Source organism: Lissotriton vulgaris, chromosome 4_2, assembly GCF_964263255.1.
Source record: "Lissotriton vulgaris chromosome 4_2, aLisVul1.2, whole genome shotgun sequence".
Taxonomy (NCBI): domain Eukaryota; kingdom Metazoa; phylum Chordata; class Amphibia; order Caudata; family Salamandridae; genus Lissotriton; species Lissotriton vulgaris.
This window is the reverse complement of record NC_141692.1, coordinates 2,394,206-2,414,370: the sequence shown is the minus strand read 5'-3', so window position 1 is coordinate 2,414,370 and position 20,165 is coordinate 2,394,206. Positions and strand designations below refer to the sequence as shown.

The 20,165-nt window shown below is 42.8% G+C and overlaps 1 protein-coding gene across 1 annotated transcript in view; it reads right to left on the bottom strand.

Moving 5' to 3' along the window:
* LOC147718090 (E3 ubiquitin-protein ligase TRIM39-like) overlaps window positions 1–19,575 on the bottom strand; it is a 148,900-nt gene extending 129,325 nt beyond the window's left edge. Inside the window, exons 1-3 of the mRNA XM_086919241.1 lie at window positions 19,162–19,575; window positions 17,948–18,043; window positions 8,912–9,142 (exon numbers count right to left, since the gene is read on the bottom strand). Of these exons, the coding sequence (XP_086775367.1) occupies window positions 8,912–9,142; window positions 17,948–18,043; window positions 19,162–19,575 (741 nt within the window). The remainder of the gene's footprint in view (window positions 1–8,911; window positions 9,143–17,947; window positions 18,044–19,161) is intronic.
* Between the last annotated feature and the right edge of the window lie 590 nt (window positions 19,576–20,165).

The following is a 20,165-nucleotide window of genomic DNA, read 5'->3' as shown; positions in this document are numbered from 1 at the left end:
AGGGTATCTGAGCGCTTTACAGGATTCACAAGTTGTGTATAAGAGACTTAGAGGGCGAGGTGGATACATTTGTGATAACACAAGTAAAACCATTTACGAGAAACAGGAAGTCCCTGATCCCGGGTGGATAGCATCCGGTTAGACCAATGAGAAGCAGTGAACGGAAGCAGGACAAGGTTGCTGATGTGATTTCAAGGCAACATTTAGGAGAGAAATTTGCCCATTAGGAAGGTTGTGGAATCCTTTCTAAAGCGTGACAAAGATGGAATTCTTCTAATGGCGGGCGAGAGTGAGTTCCATCATCATCTCCCAGGAGATTCGAGGCTTTAAGCAATGAACACAGTGATGGATCGGGCACTGCAGCATTTATCGGTCACGATGATCCCGGGGATCTCTTCTTTTGCTACAGGTTCATAGTTCTCTGCTGGGGGCCTCTGTTCTCTGTTCCAAAGACAACAGCCCAGCAAAGAACAATTAATGCTGTTGTTCAAAAACAGGTTGAGCTGGATTCCCAGGCATGGACGTCTACGGTTGTCTTTGGTGCTAAGTGTTCAAACATACCTGTATGTGTAGGTGGTTTCTGGGAGACAAGACCACAACAGCAGAATACTACATCCTTGTCACTCACAGGATGCTTTTTTACAATGCACTGGGAGGGTGTTGCATTGAAATGAAATTGATCAGATTTTGGATCCATCCGAGAGACAATAATGAATTGTATGGACTTTGCAATGTGACTATTAATAACATAAGATTCTAAAAGAGAGATAGCTATAAGATGTGTATTATTTCAAATTGCAGTTTCTGATTAGCTTTTTGAAGTGTCTAGTTCTGATCATAAACTAAAGTGAATTGATCCACTTTTATGGATATTAAGAGAAAACATGGGGGCTTATTCACAAGCCCCTTGTGCCACCGGTACGTCACTTTTTAACATTTACTATGCCACTTTTTTTGGCTTCATGCTGCCTGGTAAATATCAGTCCATTTAACGCAGTGTTCTGCCTTAAAGGGGCGTGCAATGGGTGTTACTGGGGGCGTTCCCAGGAACATCCATGGCCTTTTGACACTGCCCAAGCAGGAAAGCCTGCTGCGCTGCCCTACGTCAAAACCTCATAAATGAGGCCCTAAGGGTCTATTCACAACCCCCTTGCGCCACCGGTACGTCACTTTATCCCATGTTCAAAGTGACACACCTGCGCCATAATGGTCTTGTAAACAAGCCCCTATTAATTTCCGGAATCTTGAAGGAGAATGGAATTCCATATTATGGTGGCTTGAACAGAAAATTGGATGGAAACAATGGCATGTGGGGCAGTGGGAGTTTGATGCAAAGGCAGACAGAGAAGACAAAAGGAGAAACCAAGCACAACCTTTTGGGTCATATCTAGGAGTAGATATAAGCAGCCAGAGCAGAAACTAAAACTTTATTGTTCATACTACTTCTCCTCCCCAACCCTTTATGGAGATTCTGTGTTCCTTTGTTATCATTTGCTCGTGTGCGCAGTTTTAAACAGCCATTTCAGCCTTGCAAAATGAACCTTCCACCAATCCTTCCTTTTTAATGCATATAACTCACCCCAAAGGTAGGCCCTGGACATACCAGAGTGCTGGGTGTAGTGTGTTTAAAAAGTAGGGCATGTAGTTTTAAGTAGTTTTAAGTTTTACATGACCCATTAGTGAAAAAAACATTTTAATACCATATGACCGTTTTCTGCCATAGAATAACATTTGTATTTTTGCAGATATTTTTTACTGAAACGTTTAAAATTGCATATCTCCAGGCATACCAAGGACCAGGAGAGATATACCATTGGTAAGCTAAATAATTATTATAATTTTAATTGTGTTGCTGGTACGGTTGGGAATGGTTGCTCCTCTTGTATCCCTGTCATATCACCTAAGGTGAGGCTCAAGTTCCAAGATGTATTTGGGAATACTTCCACTCCTGTGGAGTTTTACCCAATCCTTTGATACCCATGGCAACAGTACCAGAGCTGTATTTTTCTTTCTACCCTGCTCTTTGTAATGGTTGGTTATTAAGTATATACAGTGATAAGAAGTAGATTGTATCCCAAAGGCGGAAGTATATGAGAGCTTCATTCAAAAAGAAGCTTAAATGAGGGGAATTCTCTTGATGCTTGTGGGGTGCTGTGTATTGTCAGTGCAACAAAATGAGTTTCTTGTACCAATGTTAGACATCTGGCAATACTCTCTTTCTTAGCATTTGTTTTATGATTTTATTAAACCCTTCCACCACTCTGTTGGTCTCTAGGCGACAGCTATTGTGATGTGCAATAATTTACACATCTCACAAACAAATGCAACAGGAAATTTGTCAGAGGTTGGTCAAGATTTGCAAAAGGTTGCCTTCTGACCAAAGAAAGCATTAGGATTTTGCAAACATGGGAAGCTGGTATTTTCTCAGAGTGGAACAGCTTTGGAATGGCTAGTAGCACAGTTCATCAGAATAAGTATTTAACTTCTCAGGTGCTATGGATGTGATCTTTATCTCTATGGCGCTCCCAATCAGGACCTGTGGAGGTGGAGGTCATGACACTGTGGTTGAACAGAGCACCCCAAGCAGCAGTTTATTTTACTCCGCTATCCAACATTCCACACTCCTTGGTCAGAACAGTAGACTTTTCCTCTCACGTCCAGCTGGGCACTACTCTCCTGCCAAAGACGGAGGCATGTCATTGGCAGGCTGGCACCCAGGATATCAGTACATTTTTCCTGGAAGTGCAGAGTGTGCTGAAAACAGAGAATTGTGTCAAAAAGGGAGATAAAACTCAGATTTTTAGTGATTGCTCCCTTTAAATGTTGAGCACCAGGCTGTTTCAGCAGGATGTGATCAACTTTCATATCCAATAGTCATCTGAAATGTTTTGAAGGGGGACCTGCCCCTTAGGCAAGGGCCTGTACTCCTCCCACCAACCCTAACACTATCAAGGGCAGATTTACAATAACTGCTGCATCCCTGCATATTAACAGGGATGGACCAGTTGTTTTGCATGATGTAAAAAAACCCTTGCACCACGATGGATGCGCCGCATTTGCACAGGATGGCCAGATATGTGACACATCTGTCAGTGTAAAGGAGACGCAGTGATGGAGTTGTGTCGCAAGCGCAACCCAACTCCAGCACTGCTCAGGGGCTGCCTATACTTGCTGTGCTGCGTCACTCCTTACGTCTGCTACAAGCAGGCGTAAGGTTTTGACGCAACAGGGTCGTAAAAGTGACTTAGTGAAATCTTGTAGATTTCACTGAGTCACTTTTACGAGGCTTCCTTGTGACGGAATGCCCGCCTTGCATACATTATACCAGATGCAGGTATAATGTCGCGTAGGGCTTCACAACGTGACGCATCACACTAGATGCGTCACAATATTAATATGTTGCATAGTGGCACATTGTTTACAATGCTGTTGCGTCACATGAGTGATGCCAAAGTGTTGTAAAGGTGTCGCAAGGGGCTTGTAAATCTGCCCCAGAGTTCTTCTGCCTCTCGGGGTGCAGCGTGAGGTGATTACCTCCAATCTGCTCCTCTAGCAGGGGAACAGAATGCCACCAGACACCAGGGCTGAGTTAAAAAAAAAGGGGGGTTGGGGCATCCCATAATGTACAGGACCATGCCGCCACCCAAAAATGGCACACAATCTTTTTGTCCCCAGGGGGGAAGATATAGAGGTGAGCCTCCGATCCACCCCCCTGGGAGTGGGGGGGAAAAAGCCCAATTGATAGCAAGGAAAATACCCACACAAAAAAAGGTATGTTGGTGGGGGCCCATCATGCACAGGTCAATGCTCCCACCCCAAAAAGGGTTCAGTCATTCTTCCCCCTGTGAGGCAGACTGGAGGTGCGTTCCCCAGTCTACCTCCCCAGGAGGGGCATAATTCCCACTAGAGAGAATTTGGGCAAAAGTGTGACAGGGGTGAGTGTCTGAAAAGTTTCAGCGTTCTGTCCATCATCTCCTTGTGTTTGCTTTGTTCGCCTTAAGTTGTCAGGGTATGCCCAGACGTGGGTCCGTTGCTCACTTTGCCTCTGGATTCAAGCTAACCTGGCTGATGAAGGGTGTTACCCGGGAAATTGGTCCCAGGATGCTTGCTTCCAGTTCAGGGAAGACATGGCTTGGCAGTTCAGGCTGTACTGCTCCCAGGAGGCACAGGGTCAAGGCTGATTTGCGTATAGCTGGGTCTGAACTGGGGTGGCGAAGGGAGCTTAAGAATGATGATGGGTTCAACCCAGATCCGTCACTCACATTGGGTTTTTGAGACTTTTGTGTTGCAGATGCTAGGCTCACACACAAAAGTGGGGTAACATTTTAATCAGGAGACATTTGGTAATATTTGGTGGTTCACAATTTCAGAACTTTCCCTCCCAGAAATTCAGAAAAACGTGTATTTTTATTCAAAGTATGAGGTTTGCAAGTGCTCCTCAGTGGAAAAAGAACATGGTTCATGTCTCCAGGGATGTGTACGATAGCAAGTTTGCACTTATTTGGGGTGCTATCAACATAGTCAAGTTAAAACAATTCCATAGAGGGTACGTGCGTTATCATTAGCTTGACTCCTTGTGGCATAGTTTCAAGTATTCGGGGCCGTACATGGCAATAGAATGTTGCCCTGGATTGTATACCATCTGTGATATTGTAACTTGCGCGTTGCTGATTGACTTGTCACGGAGGAACCGGAAATAAAAATTACTTTGAGATTACTTCATGATATGTTGCATTAGATGGGGTTAGCTTACCAATGATAATCAATCCCGGTGTTGGTTTTTCAGCATAGACTCTACAACGATAAGATCGGGGTCGCACTGTACGTAGTTAAGACATCATGTCTTGGGCAGACGTTCGTGAACTCCTGGGCAATATAGGTAGGAAGAAGGAGTCTGGCTTTTGATGATGGACCTTATGGCCTTCCAATTTGCTAATTCTGGACGTGGGCTGAAGAGGTAGAATCCATTATGATCTAGTTTACCCCGTATATAATATCTCAGTGAGCTATACAGATTATGTGGTTTAGAAACAGCTATGTGCAAAGGAGATATTGTGGAATACTAGGCACCTGCATTGGACGTCTACTGACAGTTTACACGCAGCATGAGCCTCACTATTGACGAGCTATGGATGGTGGGCCTGGGGAGAACTATTGTTCTTCCTTTAGTGGCTTACGATCAGCGTGTTTGTAACGAGGACACACATTGGTAATTTGGGAGCGGGAAAGGGCTTTTGGAGTGGTCATTCTCTAACATCTACTTTGATATCGAGGACGAGGCGTGCGGAGGCGTTCTATCTGCGTTGGAGTCTTTTCTGAAGTTTGGCTGTCGTTTCTGCGTAGAGGGTATTGCCGTACTCCAGTCTGCTGCTGGCTATCGCCTGGGTGACTGTTCTTTTTGTTTTGGTGGGGATCCACCTCTAGATCTTGCAGGGTTGCTGAAGCAGGAGGATGAAACGGCGTTGACATTCTTTGTCATGGAGAGAGTAGAGTCAAGGAAGAACCCCAAGCTGCATGCATGGTCGGTGGGAGTCGGTGCTGCTACCAGTGCGGTCGGCCACCAGGAGTCATCCCAGGCTGAGGGTGTGGAGCCAAAGATGAGGATCTCTATATTGTCCGAGTTAATTTTCCCGCGGCTGTTCTTCATCCACTCGGCGACGACTTTCATTCCTTTGTGGAGGTTCTTTTTGGCAGTGAGGGGTCCTTCATGAGGGAGAGGATCAGCTGGGTGTCGTTGGCATAGGAGATGATGTTGAGGTCGTGCAGTCAGGCGACGTGGGTGAGCTTGCCATGTAGACGTTAAACAATGTTGGGCTGAAGGATGATCCTTGAGGTACGCCGCAGGTGATCTTGGAGGCTTCGGATTGGAAAGGGGGGAGGTGGACGCTCTGGGTTCTGCTGGAGAGAAAGGAGGTGGTCCATTCCAGAGCCTTGTCTCGGATCCCTGCATTGTGGAGGCTTGTGCATTGGGTGCGGTGGCAGACAGTGTCGAAGGCGGCTGATAGGTCCAGGAGGAGCTCTCGGATCCCTGCATTGTGGAGGCGTGTGCGTAGAGTGCGCTGGCAGACAGTGTTGAGGGAGGAGGAAGAGGGCCGCGGTTTCGCCGTTGTCCAGCATGGCCTTGATGTCATCGGTGGTGGCGAAGTGGGCAGTTTCGGTACTGTGGTTGCTGCAGAACCCGGACTGGGACGGGTCCAGGATGTTCTCTTCGAGGTAGCGGGTTAGCTGTCTGTTGACGGTCTTTCCAATAACCTTTGCCAGGAATGGGAGCAATGAGATTGGCCGTAAGTTCTTGAGGTCCTTTGGATCTGCCTTGTGTTTCTTTAGTAGTGCATTGATCTCGGCGTGCTTCCAGCTCTTCGGGAAGGTCGCGGTCTCGAAGGAGATGTTGATGGTCTTGCGGAGATGGGGTGCGATTGTGGCACTGGCATTGTTGAAGATGTGGTGTGGGCATGGGTCAGACAGAGAGCCAGAGTGGATGGTGTTCATGATTTTGATGGTGTTGTCGTTGTTTATGTTGGTCCAGGTGAGGAGGGGATTGATGTGGGTGGTGGCCGCGGGGTCTGAGGTGTCTGTGGTTACCGGGCCTGTCAGGTTGTTGAAGCTGTGATGGATGTCTGCGATCTTAAGATGGAAGAAAGTGTCAAGGGAGTCGCACAGGTCTTGTGATGGTGGGAGGTCGTGTTGGAGTTGGGGTTGGAGAGTTCATTCACAATCTTGAGGATCTCTTTGCTGTTGTGCACGTTGTTATCGAATCGGTCCTTGAAGGAGGCTCTTTTGGAGGACCTGAGGAGGTGATGGTGTCTGCTGATGGGATTCTTGTTGGCTATGTAGCTGTCTGGTGTATGTTCGCAGTGCCATTTCTTCTCTAGTGTACGGCAGGTTTGCCTGGTGGCCTGGAGGTCTGTGGAAAAGCAGCTGGCTTTCTTGTTGGTGTGTCTATTGGAGGGTTTTCTTGAGCGGGGCAAGAGTGTTGGTGCAGTTGTCGATCCAGCGTCTGAGATTTCTGGCGGCGGTGTCGTCATCGGTGGAGTCAGTGGGAGGGCTTCAGGCGAGGGAGGTGTTTAGCTGGTGTTCTGTGATTACGTTGGTGCGTGGTGGGTTTCCGGAAGGTGAAGTGGATGCAGCGATGGTCAGTACAGTGGAGTTCGGTGGTTTGGCTGAAGGTGACGTGGGAGGTTGCGGAGAAGATGGGTTTGAGTGTGTGGCCAGCGAAGTGGGTGGGCATTGTGACGAGCTGTCTGAGTCCGAGGTTGGCAAGGTTTTTAGGGTGGTGCAGTTGATGTTTTTGTTGTTCTCGAGGTGGAAGTTTAGGTCTCCAAGAAGGATTTAGTTAGTGGAGGCCAGGGCGTGTGTGCTGACGAAGTCGGCGATGGATTCGCTGAAGTGAGGCCTGGGTCCGGGGGCCTGTAGACGAGAGCTCCTCTGAGGGTGGTGTTGGGATCGGTGTGGATCTGGAAGTGCAGGTGTTCGGTGGTGCTTTGGGTGTCATCGGTGCTGGTTGAGATCTTGAGGGTCATCATATGGATGATGGCAATTTCCCCTCCTACTCCGTTGGTGCAGTCCCTGCAGTGATCTTGTAGATGTCCGCTATGGCGATGTCGGGTGTCGAGGAGGCGTTCATTTAGGTCTCTGTCAGGAGGGCGATGTGAAATTCAATAAAGGTGGATTTGAACATACATGCAAGACTCATGAGGAATTTAATTGAACTTTGATTATGGACACATTCCATTATGGCATCTTTTTGGAATTCCTCCTAATGCTCTAAATTGAGATATATTTATGATACATTGTATTCGCCTTTTCATTTGTCTGGTTTTAAATGCTAAGTTGACATGGCAGTTTGACAGTGCATTCAGACTGCAATGGCAGGCTTTGGATATGTTTTGAAGTGCTATTTAAGTGGGTGGCACAATAAGTGCTGCTGGCCCAATGGTAGCATTTAATTTATAGGCGTTGTGCATATGGTATACCACTCTGCAAGGAATGTGTATGTAAATGAAGTAAGCCATTAAGTATATGCCAATCAAACCATGTTTAGGGGATTGAGCACATGCACTTTAGCACTGGTTAGCAATGGGAAAGTGCACAGAGTTCTAAGGCCATCAAAATCCAAAAAAAAGGAGGCAAGTAGGCAAAAGATCGGGGAGAATTTGGTGCATGTTTTGTTAATATCATTGTTCTTGTGTGAGTCAGTAAATATGCTGAACAGCATTGGTGTATTTGCAGTTGTTCGGCTTGACTTGCAGCCCCTCTAGGTCTGGTGGTGTTGGTTTATATATGGGCCAACCTATTGCTGTACTTATACCAGTTTTAAGATGATCCACAGTCCATGCATCTGCCGCAACCTGCTTCCAGCAGTTGCTATCCCAGCCACTATTGCTGTTTAGCAGAGTGCATTTGTCCAATATCTAATACAGCATTCAGGAAGTGACGATGTCCAGACAGAAACGCTGGAATTCGAATACTTAGTGAAGCATGCCAGTGGTCAGGATATATTGCCACCTCCCTGGCCTTTCCGCCACACCCTGCACATGCCTGCCTCAGAACCACAGTTGCAATGCCTTACAGTACTGCCAGCTATGTAAACATTGGACTGGAATCCTGAAAAATAAATTTAGCAGGAAGTGCACGTGTTATAACTCTTTCTGCTGCATGAAAAAGAGCCGACAGACCATGAAATATGTCATCATATATTAGTATAATCTGTGTAGGTCAAGAATGTGGTAAACAGAAGCTTAAACATCTGAGCATTACTGGAACATTACTGACTAACTCAGTATCAGTGCCCGCCTTTCATCCACTTCTACCCGCATGAAGTAGTAAGCCAGTAATATGGCTTGAGCAACTGCTGAGAACAGATTATGGTATTTTACTGGAAAAGTCATGTATTTGTGAATGAGACTCTCACCTCCAGGAGCTCCTCTGCCGGCTGCTTGCACTTCATTTCCAGCTCTGTGATCAGGTTTTTGAGTAAGGACATTTGACCAGACAGTTTTTTTATTTTTGTATTTTCAGCCATGATTATTGTCTGTCCCATCTCTGCCAGTCTCCTCAGCAGAGCATCCTCTTGCTCCTTCAGGAGTTGGTGAAGTCCTTGAAACATAGTCACAATTGTCCGCCTCTCCTCTTCCAACTTATTCTGTTGAGAATAAGGAAAGTAATTTAGTCATTCTAGATATGTGATGGCATTGATGAGTCAAAAAATCTATATCCACCTGTCTATACTGGAGATCAGTTTCTTCTTATTTCTAAACTATGCTGTTGCTATCATGCCCTTCCATTTAATTTGCAAACTGTATAACATATATATATAATTTATATATGTATAGCTATATAACATATATATAACATAGAAGCCCAGAGAGGACATTGCCTTATCAGATTTCAATGTGAATCCTAACACTACCCATCCTTCAGACTCATGAATAGACAGACTGGTAAAATTCCACTTTTCATTATATATAATACTGACCTCACCCCCCCCCCCTTATTTATACTGGTTTGTGAAAGGCCTTGACCCTCGGTCAAAGCCATTTGAGCTGTATCGTAATGGGCTCCTCAGTTTACTTTCCCATTGCCGCATTTTGTTGCTGGTGGTCGGAAAGTAAACCAGCCAATCTAGCTGACTTAGAAGCCGGCCAGTAATCCCAAGGGTAGGCCTTTCCACCCTTGGGATTACGATTTATTTGTATGAAATTATTTTTCTATTTTATTTATAATAATATTTGTAGGTATTTAAGGTATGTATTCAACATGTTATTATGTTTTCATGTGAAAAATATATGTTAAATATATTTGAAATTTATATTCAATATATTTATATTTGTATTTATTTACTTTGTTTTTTAAATAAGTTTATTTTGTGCAAGATATTTTATTTGTTTTTAATATTGCACTGACTGGAGTGGAAATAGTACATTTTACCCCTCCACAGTTTCCTTACTGTTGTGCAGGCTATAATGGGTATGATAAATGTTACCTATCTGCAATCAAACACTTTTATTACTCTGTATTTACTTGAGGGAGATTTGATAATTAATGATGCTAATTGGTTTCATAGTTTTTTGTTAAATTGTATGAGTGTGTTGTGTGTTTTCTGGGTCTATATTGTGGAAATTATATTAATTAAATTAAATAATAATTAATATTTAATTAATTATAATTTGCTTGTTAATAAATATTTATATTAATAGTATATATAATATTTTTTGTTACGTTTTAGGTGCAGGTTGAGAGTTTTGTGGGGTTATAGGGTGGGAGGAAACACAATTACATTTATGTAATGCATATTATTTGTTTATAAATAATGTCTAAATAAAACATTTTACTGTATGAAAATGATTTATGCATTTTATTTGTAATAATATTTGTAGGTATTTGTGATATATATTTAACATTTGTAATATGTTTTAATTTTTGAAAATGTTATTATTAAATATATTTGTACTTTGTATTCAACTTATATATTATATTTTTATTTATTTACTTTGTTTTCGAAATAAGCCTATTTTGTTAAAGACATTTTATTTGTTTTTAACGTTGCACTGACTGGAGTGGGAATAGTAAACTTTACCCCTCCGCTAACCAATACATTCACTACAGTTGTACTGACTGGAGTAGGAATAGAACATTTTACTCCTCCACTAATCAATACTTTCCCTACTGTTGTGCTGAGTGGAGGGGGAATAGTATCTTTTTATCTTTTATCACTTCGCAATCCAACACTTTCCCTACTGTTGCATGGATTGGGGTGGGAAAAGTAAATGTTACCTTTCCATAATACAACATTTTCCCTACTGTTGTACTGACTGGAGTGGGTATAGTAAATTATACCCTTCCGCTATCCAACCCTTTCCCTACTGTTGTATTGATTGGAGTGTGAATAGAAAAGTTTAGGCTTCCACTGTCCAACACTTTCTCTACTGTTATACTGACTGGAGTGGGAATAGTAACTTTTACCCGTCCGCTATCCAACACTTTCCTTACTGTTGCACTTAGTGGAGTGGGACTAGTAAATTTTACCCTCAGCAATTCATCACTTTCTCTTCTGTTGTACTAACTAGAGTGAGAATAGTAAAGTGTACCCCTCAGCTATCCAACACTTTCCCTACTGTTGTACGTACTGGAGTGGAAATAGTAAATTGTGCCCCTTAGCAATACACTACTTTCCCTGTTTCCCTACCATTGCACTTATTGGAGTGGGAATATAAAATGTTACCCCTCAGCTAATCAACTCTTTCCTTCTGTTGTACTGATTGGAGTAGGAATAGTTAATTATACCCCTTCCCTATCTAACACTTTTCCTACTGTTGTACTGACTGGAGTGGGAATAGTATATTTCATCCCTCCGCATTCCAACACTTTACCTGCTGTTGTACTGACTAGAATGGGAATAGTAAATGTTACCCTTACCCAATCTAACACTTTCCCTACTGTTGTATTGACTGGAGTGGGAATAGTACGTTCTACCACTCCCCTATCAACTCTTTCCCTATTGTTTAACTGACTGGAGTTGGAATAATAAATGTTACCGTTCTGCAGTTTCCCCTACTGTTGTACTGGCTAGATTGGTTTTAGTAAATATTTCCTTTCTGCAATCAAGCACTTGTATTACTTTTGTTTTTACTTGAGGAAGTTTTGTAAATTTGACAGAGTTTTATTATTTTTGGTTTGTATGTAGTGGGCATAGTAAGTATTTATATATTTACTATAATAGTTTGCATAGTTTTGCATGAATTGTAGTGGGAATAATATATGTATTACATTTTATATTTTAAAAATGATTTCATATTGTTATCATTTATATTATGTTTATTTATTAATGTTTTAATTTTGTCAAACAACTGTTTTCTATATTTTAAGAATTGTAAGTTGTTTACTTTTTTAATTCAATTAGAATGGTTTGCTTCTTAAAGATTTAATGTAATTGGTATATGTATCCATATATATATATATATATATATATATATATATATATATATATATATATATATATATATATATATATATATATATATATATATATATATATATATATGTGTTTGCATATTTTTATGTTATTTAAAATGTATTACTTTGATAAAAAATGAAAGAGATATATGTAAATAACTTTTTTTACATTTCATGTATTCATTATATTTGTTAAAATATATATTAAATCTATTTTATCTTTTAGTTAATGTCAATATTTAATATTATTTTTACTTTAAATATATTTATAAAACAATATTTTATACATTGATATTAATTGCACCAATATTTTTTTTAAGGTTTTTATACTTACCATTGTAAGTATAGGATGACAATATTTTTAACATCGATATTTTGGTCACAATATTTTTGTATGAGGATATTTTTAGTGGCGATATTTTGTAATTGAACTCACACATGATTGAGATATTACTTTTACAAAGAGTTCCTGCTTTGCCACAAATCTGGGCATGTAATATGTGTGTGATTGTGTATGTTGACCAGGCACAAAATACATTTATTTCAGGTGAATCATCCTTGTAAAGTTAAAACACATGCGAGACGATTATGATGTCTTCAGGAAAAGATTCCCATCGAATAGGTTCTGGAATGCTTTCCGAATGACTCAGATCGGGGAGTTTGACAAATTGATTTGGATGCATCCAAATACGATTTGGTAAGACTCCCGTTGACTTCAATGGGAGCCTGTGTTCCGACCGTAAACACAGGCTCCAATTTACAGACGGGGTAGTTGGGGAAAGTAGTGCATCCTGTGGTGGGCACCCCATGGTGCCAGCCACACTGTGCATGCTTGGGAAGGGGAGCTCAAGGGTACCCCACGGGCCTCCTTCGGAGGGCCCCGGATGAAGGGGGCCTGCTATGGGCCTCCAAAGTCTGATTCCAACAGGCGTATCATCTCCGCCAAACCGATTTGGAATGGCTATCCGAACTGGTCATCATACTTGGTTGTTCAGAAACTGTCTCCATTGGGCTGCAGGATACTGCTCAGAATGACTCGGACTGCCTGAATCCTATTGGAAACCGATTCAGACAGCCTGGTTTTGGCTTCTATGTATTAAATATATGTTATGTACCTTTAATATGGGTTTGCCTTTGAATGTGGGCGCATTCCATCGTGACATGGGATCCATCTAGAATGTGGATTGTAGAAGTTTAGAGGGCAGTTGTACTTCTATCATGCTCTAGCCGGTCGTGTATGCTGATCCTGCTTTACATAAATAAAGAAGTTAAACCTTCCTTCCTGGAATCATCTTCTTTTCACCTGGACGTCTCCCTTGCATCATTTTTGGTTGTCAGGAAAGGTGACCGATTCGGTCAGAAGCAAGTCTACCGAAGACTGAATCGAATGCCGTTCAGAGTCTTTCCTAATGACATCGTAATTGGCCCCTAATAGTGAGACATACATTATGATAGATGGAATACTAAGGCATTCTGCATAGCCATTGCATAGTTAGAATATTCACTCCTTCACAGAAAGAATGTAACCAGTCCTGATATTGTGCATGTGCATCAGTTTTAAACCTGATGTCATGAAGAACTGACTTGAACACTAGCTCTCACGCTTCATTTTAACAACATAGGACCCGATTATGGTGTGGGTTAGTGTCGGTGGAGATCGGCCCAACATTGGACTCAGCAATCTTACCTTCGTATTACGATGTGATAGGTCAGACCACTGCCACCTGGGTGAAAGACCAACACCTCTGACAGGATTGGAGATCTTGTTGGGCAGTCGGCCAGACATATAACTCCCAAATGGCAGTGGCATTATGATTAGGCTGTTTTTTAATCGTTGAAACTGGGAACTGTGTTTTTATGAATTTGGGGCAATTGTAGGGTCTTTTTAATACTTGTTTTCGGAGTGTGTTAAACTCCTTGCTCCTTCACTACCTGACTCCATTTGGAGGGAGCCACGCGTCTTGAGCAGTTAGCGCTTCAGTTTTTAGACACCTTTTTGCACGCTGCACGCCCATTATTCTATTTAATGGACTTGGGACAGACGCGCAGCGGGAACGCGCAGCGGGCACCCCGATGGCACGCCAAAGGCAAGCCCATCTGCGCCCGTCCATACCAGTACGGGCCTAGTGGCCACAAGCCCTGCTCAAACTTCACCAGCCCCTTATTTTTATTCTTCTGAACAACTGTTAGACCTTCGTGTCGACCCTGACATGGATTGTACTTTGCTGCATCCCCTTTCTATGGATAGTGCATCTGGAAATTGTAACAAATGTGGGTTTACACTGACCCCCCCAACCCCTAAAATACAGCCTGACTTTAATAACTCCACTTATACCAACAGACGTGAGACTAAGAGTACTGCTAGGAATTCTTCCCCTAAGGATGTTGAATTTACTTTTTTTAGTGTTAATTGTCGCTCACTTCCAGAACATAAAGCAGATATATTTGACCATTTAAATAATGAACATCCAGATGCCATCTTTTTAACGGAAACATGGCTCCATGAAAGCTCAGGCCCTGATGTACCGGCTGCGCTCCCAGCTGGCTATTCTATAGTTAGAAGAGAACGTGAAATTAAAACAGGTAGTGGGTTGGGTATAATTTTTAAAAATCAGTATAAGTGCAAATTTGATAAGCTAACCTGGAAAGAAAGTGAGGCTATGTCATTCAAACTTGCCCTCAGACCTCAGTTTACCTTCTCAGGAATACTACTTTATCATCCACCAGACCTATGGGCCTCTACTTTCCCTGATTTGGTCACTCCCCATTTACTCAGTGCAGCTAATTTTACAATTTTAGGTGACTTAAATATTCATTTTGATGATCCGATTTGCCCTGCTAGCATATCTATAATTTCTGAGCTAGAGGCTATGAATTGTGTGCTGACTAACTCAGGACAGACTCATGTAGCAGGACATTTATTAGATCCAGCTTGCGTTGCGTTTCGGCCCTCCCTGTCATCTGGTGTGATCCTTTCATAGTCGCCTGTAGGGTTATTGTAGAACAGATTAATCAAACTTTACCCAAGATGTAATTCTTGAAATTGGAGTAAACTTGACATGGATCTTTTTAACCATCATTTAATGGATACCATGCCCTCCATCAATCAGACCTCTATGACTGATTTAGGGACTATTATGAATTGGATTTCTAATTCTGTTGATATCTGCCTCCCTCTTTTCTCCAAGAAAGTAAAAAATCATCGTCCTCCAGCTCCTTGGTTCTCATCTACTTTACAAAAAGTGAAGAGTAAGTGTAGAGCATTGGAGAGACACCGGGGGAGAGATTATGCCCCAAAATACCATTCTCTCTGTAATACTGCCTGAGCCAGGTATCTAAATACTACTAGTTCTATTGCTCAAAACTGCCCTAAAGTCCTGTTCAAATTGGTTAAGGAACTCTCTGGTGCTGTCTGTCAAGCTCCATAACTAATTATTAGTATCGCAATGTGAGGAACTTGCGATATTTTTTCTTGATAAAGTGGAGCAGATCTATTCCAGATTAAATATCTTTACGACTTCAACTTTACAACAATGCATGTCTACTCCTGTTTTACCTAATCTTAAAATTTCAGGAGGTTCAGGAGGAGACCAGCATAAATAAACTTTAACAATGGACTCCGTTTGATACAATCTCTTTTAATCGTATTTTAAAAAGTATTAAATCAGGTTCCCCATCGGGACCCGCTTCCTATTACTATATTGCAAAAAATTGACGTATCTGCTTTACAGATGATTAAGGAGCTACTTAATGCCTCCTTACGCAAAGCCCTGATTCCTTCTAAATGGAAGCATGCAATGGTTCTTCCGCTGTTAAAGAAACCTAATGTTGACCCAGACGAATTATCCAACTTTTGACCCATTTCCCAGCTCCCAGTTTTCTCCAAGTTATTGGAGAAACATGTGAATTTGCAACTAACTCACTACGTGGAAACCCACAAGCTCTTACTCCCATCTCAATCAGTGTTTAGAGAAGGGTACTCCACAGAAACCACACTTCTGGGAGATAGTGAAATGTTGCGTAGTCGTTTGGATGTTGGTGACACTGTGGCGCTCATATTGTTAGATCTGAGCGCTGCATTTGACACGGTGTCCCATACCGTGCTTTTGCAAACGCTCCGATTGATTGGTGTGACTGGATTTGCCTTGAAATGGCTGGCAAATTTCTTGTCTGATCGTACGTTTCAGGTTTCTTCCTCAAAAGCATTCTCTAAAATTCAGGCCTCTTCCTACCGGGTGCCACAGGGTTCAATTCTTAGCCCCTTATTGTTTAACATTTATGTTAAACCATTGGCTGACATTGCTGAGGAGGCAGGACTGTCAATTGTTTTCATACGCTGACGACACCCAAATAGTCTTCTCCCTTTCTGCTAAAGGAGCTTCTAGGCCCTCTTCTCTTCAAGATGGGCTGAGTAAAATCATGCAGTGGGCACAAGTTAAATCACATAAGCTCAATGGGGAGAAGACAGAGGTGCTCATCCTAGGGAAAAACAAAGAGCTCTGGTGCCCCCAACATTAGCCCCCTGAATTGGGTGCTACACCTCAGCCTACTAAACAAGCCCGTAATTTGGGATTTATGATCGAAGATCATCTCTCGATGAGGCCTCAAGCCATAAAGGTGGCTGCAACATGCTTCTCCATACTTAGATGTCTCAAAAAGATTTTATGGATGTTGCCAGATTCCACAAAAAGAAAAGTAATCCAGGCTTTGGTCACCTCTCGCCTGGATTACGGCAACATCCTTTTTCTTGGAGCTAATATGGAGGTTAATCGTAAGTTGTAAATTGTCCAAAATGCTACTGCTCACCTGCTCTGCCAGATTCCTAAATTTGCATCTGTCTATAGTTCCTTGCATGATCTCCACTGGTTGAAAGTGGAGAATCATATTAAATATAGGACCTTAATTTATATGTATAGGATTAAAATAGGCAAGGCTCCTCAATATCTGAGATTCATTGCTCAATTGTATGTCCCTCCTCATACTCTCCACTCAGCCAATCAGATAACATTTGTGGTCCCGAGATATAGATTATCCAGGGTAGGCGGTCGATCCTTTTTTTATTTGAGTCTTACTTTGTGGAATTCTCTCCGTCTACCTTTGAGGAATAAGCCTAGCTTTGTGCACTTTCATAGGATGTTGGAAACTTGGCTTTTTAATCAATAGGTTTGCATCTTTCATTTGTTCTCTGACCATCTTCAGGCGGTGCCGGGAAACCCTTGGGTAGCGGAGCGCCTTATAGAAGGCTGTCAGAAAGTAACCTTGGCAGACACCACATCATTTTTTTCAATTGTAGCTTGTGCAGTGGGCCTTTTCTGCACAAGCTACAATTGTAGGATGGATGTTTACGACCACCCATAGGGATTTCACCTCCAAATGCAGCGGGTGGAACCGCCAACCTATGGTCGGGCGTTTCCAATCCGCTATGATGTCGATCGGACACTCGTCTGATTGACATTATAATTAGGCCCATAATGTCCAATGTTCAAATGGCAAAGGTCTTCAAACACAATATCAAAAGTATTATGTTGTGCTGCATTCATAGCTTCTTAGCAATATAGACTTGCCCTGCATTCTCAAGGTAAGTAGTAAATCTATAATCCTCTAACTATCCTATATTAAACCCTTGGCCGCGGCCGTAAATCCGCCACGGCGCTGGGGGGGGGGTTCGCGCGGCACCGCTATGCCTGTGACGGAACCACTCCGTCATGAGCCACGGGAGTGCTGTGCTTATGACAGAGTGGTTCCGTCACGGCCCCGCCCGCTCATTTTTTCACCCGCGCAGACAGGAAATTGATGCCGCGTGGGCAGAGCGGCCGCGACATGATGGAACAACTCCGTCATGAGCACACGGCACCCGTGGCTCGTGACGGAGTGGTTTCATCACAAGCATGCAAGGGGTTAACAATATGTTGGAAGTTGATATTGTGGAGTTGATATATGCAGAGGTCAGAATTTCTGACCTTGACATTGGCACTTAGTTGGAGCCCACTCTCACCTTCAGAGCCCTGTATTCCTCCTCTTCTTTTAGCTTGCTGTGTAGAACACCAGCCATTTCTTGTTTCAGAGGCTGCAACCAATCCTGGAGTACACCCTGCAGAGAAAATTATTTATAAATTATGCTTCTGAAGAGGTGCACCAAGGGATGGTGACCAACTCACACTCATTTTTAATGTATCAATGCATATTATATGCATACAAATTGTTAGAAATACAAAGTAAAGTTATCTGATTTTTATCTCAGGTCCAGACATATAGAAATGCAGAAAACATATGCAAACTGCAAATTATCCTTTAGCAATATATTCTATCACGGTATGTGTCTGTGAATCAATTCTTGACATGAGAACACATTTGTGCTGATAAAAGAGTGGAAAGACAACTGGTGTTAATAACAGCTGCTACAGTCCTGGTTGTTTGTGTTGTTTTCACACTCTTGTGCCATCATTTTTGCCAGAAACAGTATCATAATTACACAGCATAGGATAGTGGTGTCATTTGGGGAACTTCACGTAACATAATGCAAAATTTCCAAAATTGCCTGAATTCAACCTACCAAATTGGAATTTCGCCCAGACTTAAACAAAAAGCTCACAATCAAGGCAGACCACTGAAAAGCCTTGCCAAATTCAAAATCTTTCAATATTACTGTGCAGCTTGAATAGTTTAAAATTAATTATATAGTGGTAGGTGGGATTGTGTAGCACTGAATTTTAATACGATGCATTTGTCTTTCTCAATATCTCCTCTTTAGGAGTGACCTTTGAATTCAGCTCAATCTCTGCCCTATTTTGTAGTCACTTCTGAGCCATGGCTTTCAATGGTTTTTACTCGATTAATATTGCGGTTACTGACACCAAAAGAACAATTTCCTCCTGAAAGGTAATACATCAACGTTTATTATAGTGCATACCTCCACATTAACACCTGAAGGCTCTAAACTCTTTGATTCATAAATGAAGTCAATGTGTGATTGAAGATTCTGCATTTATCATTTCAGATATAATATTACAGGATATTTCCATTCTATTAGGAGCAAAATATTACAGCCCTTGACTCATTTAAGACCATAATGTATGCTGTGACTTGTAGTCCTGGTTCCATTTAAGTGAATTAATTGGATTATATTTGGAGATTTTGATAGATTTTAATGCAATCCTGGACCAGGATCTGTTGTCCTGTATGGCACTGAGCCCCCTGGTGACCTCTTACCTTGTACTCCACGGCCGCCTCCTGTGAGGACATGAGTGTGTGAGACTTGTGTGCTGCTGAGAGGCTGCAGACCAGGCAGATGGGCTTCAGGTCCTCCTTACAGAAGACTTTCAGGGGCTCCTGGTGGTCCTGGCACAGATTCTGTTTCCTGGCTCCACTTGGTGGCACAGGGATCTGTATAACCAGCTCTACCATGTTCAGCAGCTGCCTGTTAGGTCTGAGGTTACCCTGGGTACACACTGCTCTGCACTGGGGGCATGGGGTGCGGGGTCCTGCTCCCTTCCAGTACTCAGTGATGCAGGAGCGGCAGAAGTTGTGTCCACACTCCGTGATCACTGGATCTTTATAAAACTCCAGGCAGATGGAGCAGGTCCCTTCCTGCTGCAGACTCTGCAGAGGGTTTGCAGCCGCCATCCTGTCCACAGAAGGTGAGAATGAAGAGATGTTTTCCTTTCCTTGACTCTCTAACAGAAGGAGGGGCAGGAGCTCTCCGTAGTCACTAGACCTGGTTCTGCTGCATTCCATCTGTCCCTTGGCCTCACGTGCCTGCTCCAATGCACATTACATATTGAGACAGCTCTATCTGAGGCAGATTTATCAATGTATAGTTCCATTGCAGAGTCACCATAAGTGATGCAAACTGACAGAAAGTATTGATTTAATATTTGCTTTCCAGGGTAAATCTTTGTTTTGTGCTGGAAAGTAGACTAAATGTAACCAATGTAGTGGTCTGTGCTGTGCCACTGCTGGTGCTGTGCATGGTGTGTGCCCTACTGGGGTCTGTGCTGTGTCACTGCTGATGCTGTGCATGGTGTGAGCCCTGCAGGGGTCTGTGCTGTATCATAGCTGCTGCTGTGCATGTTATTGGCCCTGCAGGAGTCTGTGCTGTGTCACTGCTGGTGCGGTGCATGGTGTGAGCCCTGCTGCGGTCTGTGTCACTGCTGTTGCTGTGCATGGTGGGAGCCCTGCAGGGGTCTGTGCTGTGCCACTGCTGGTGCTGTGCA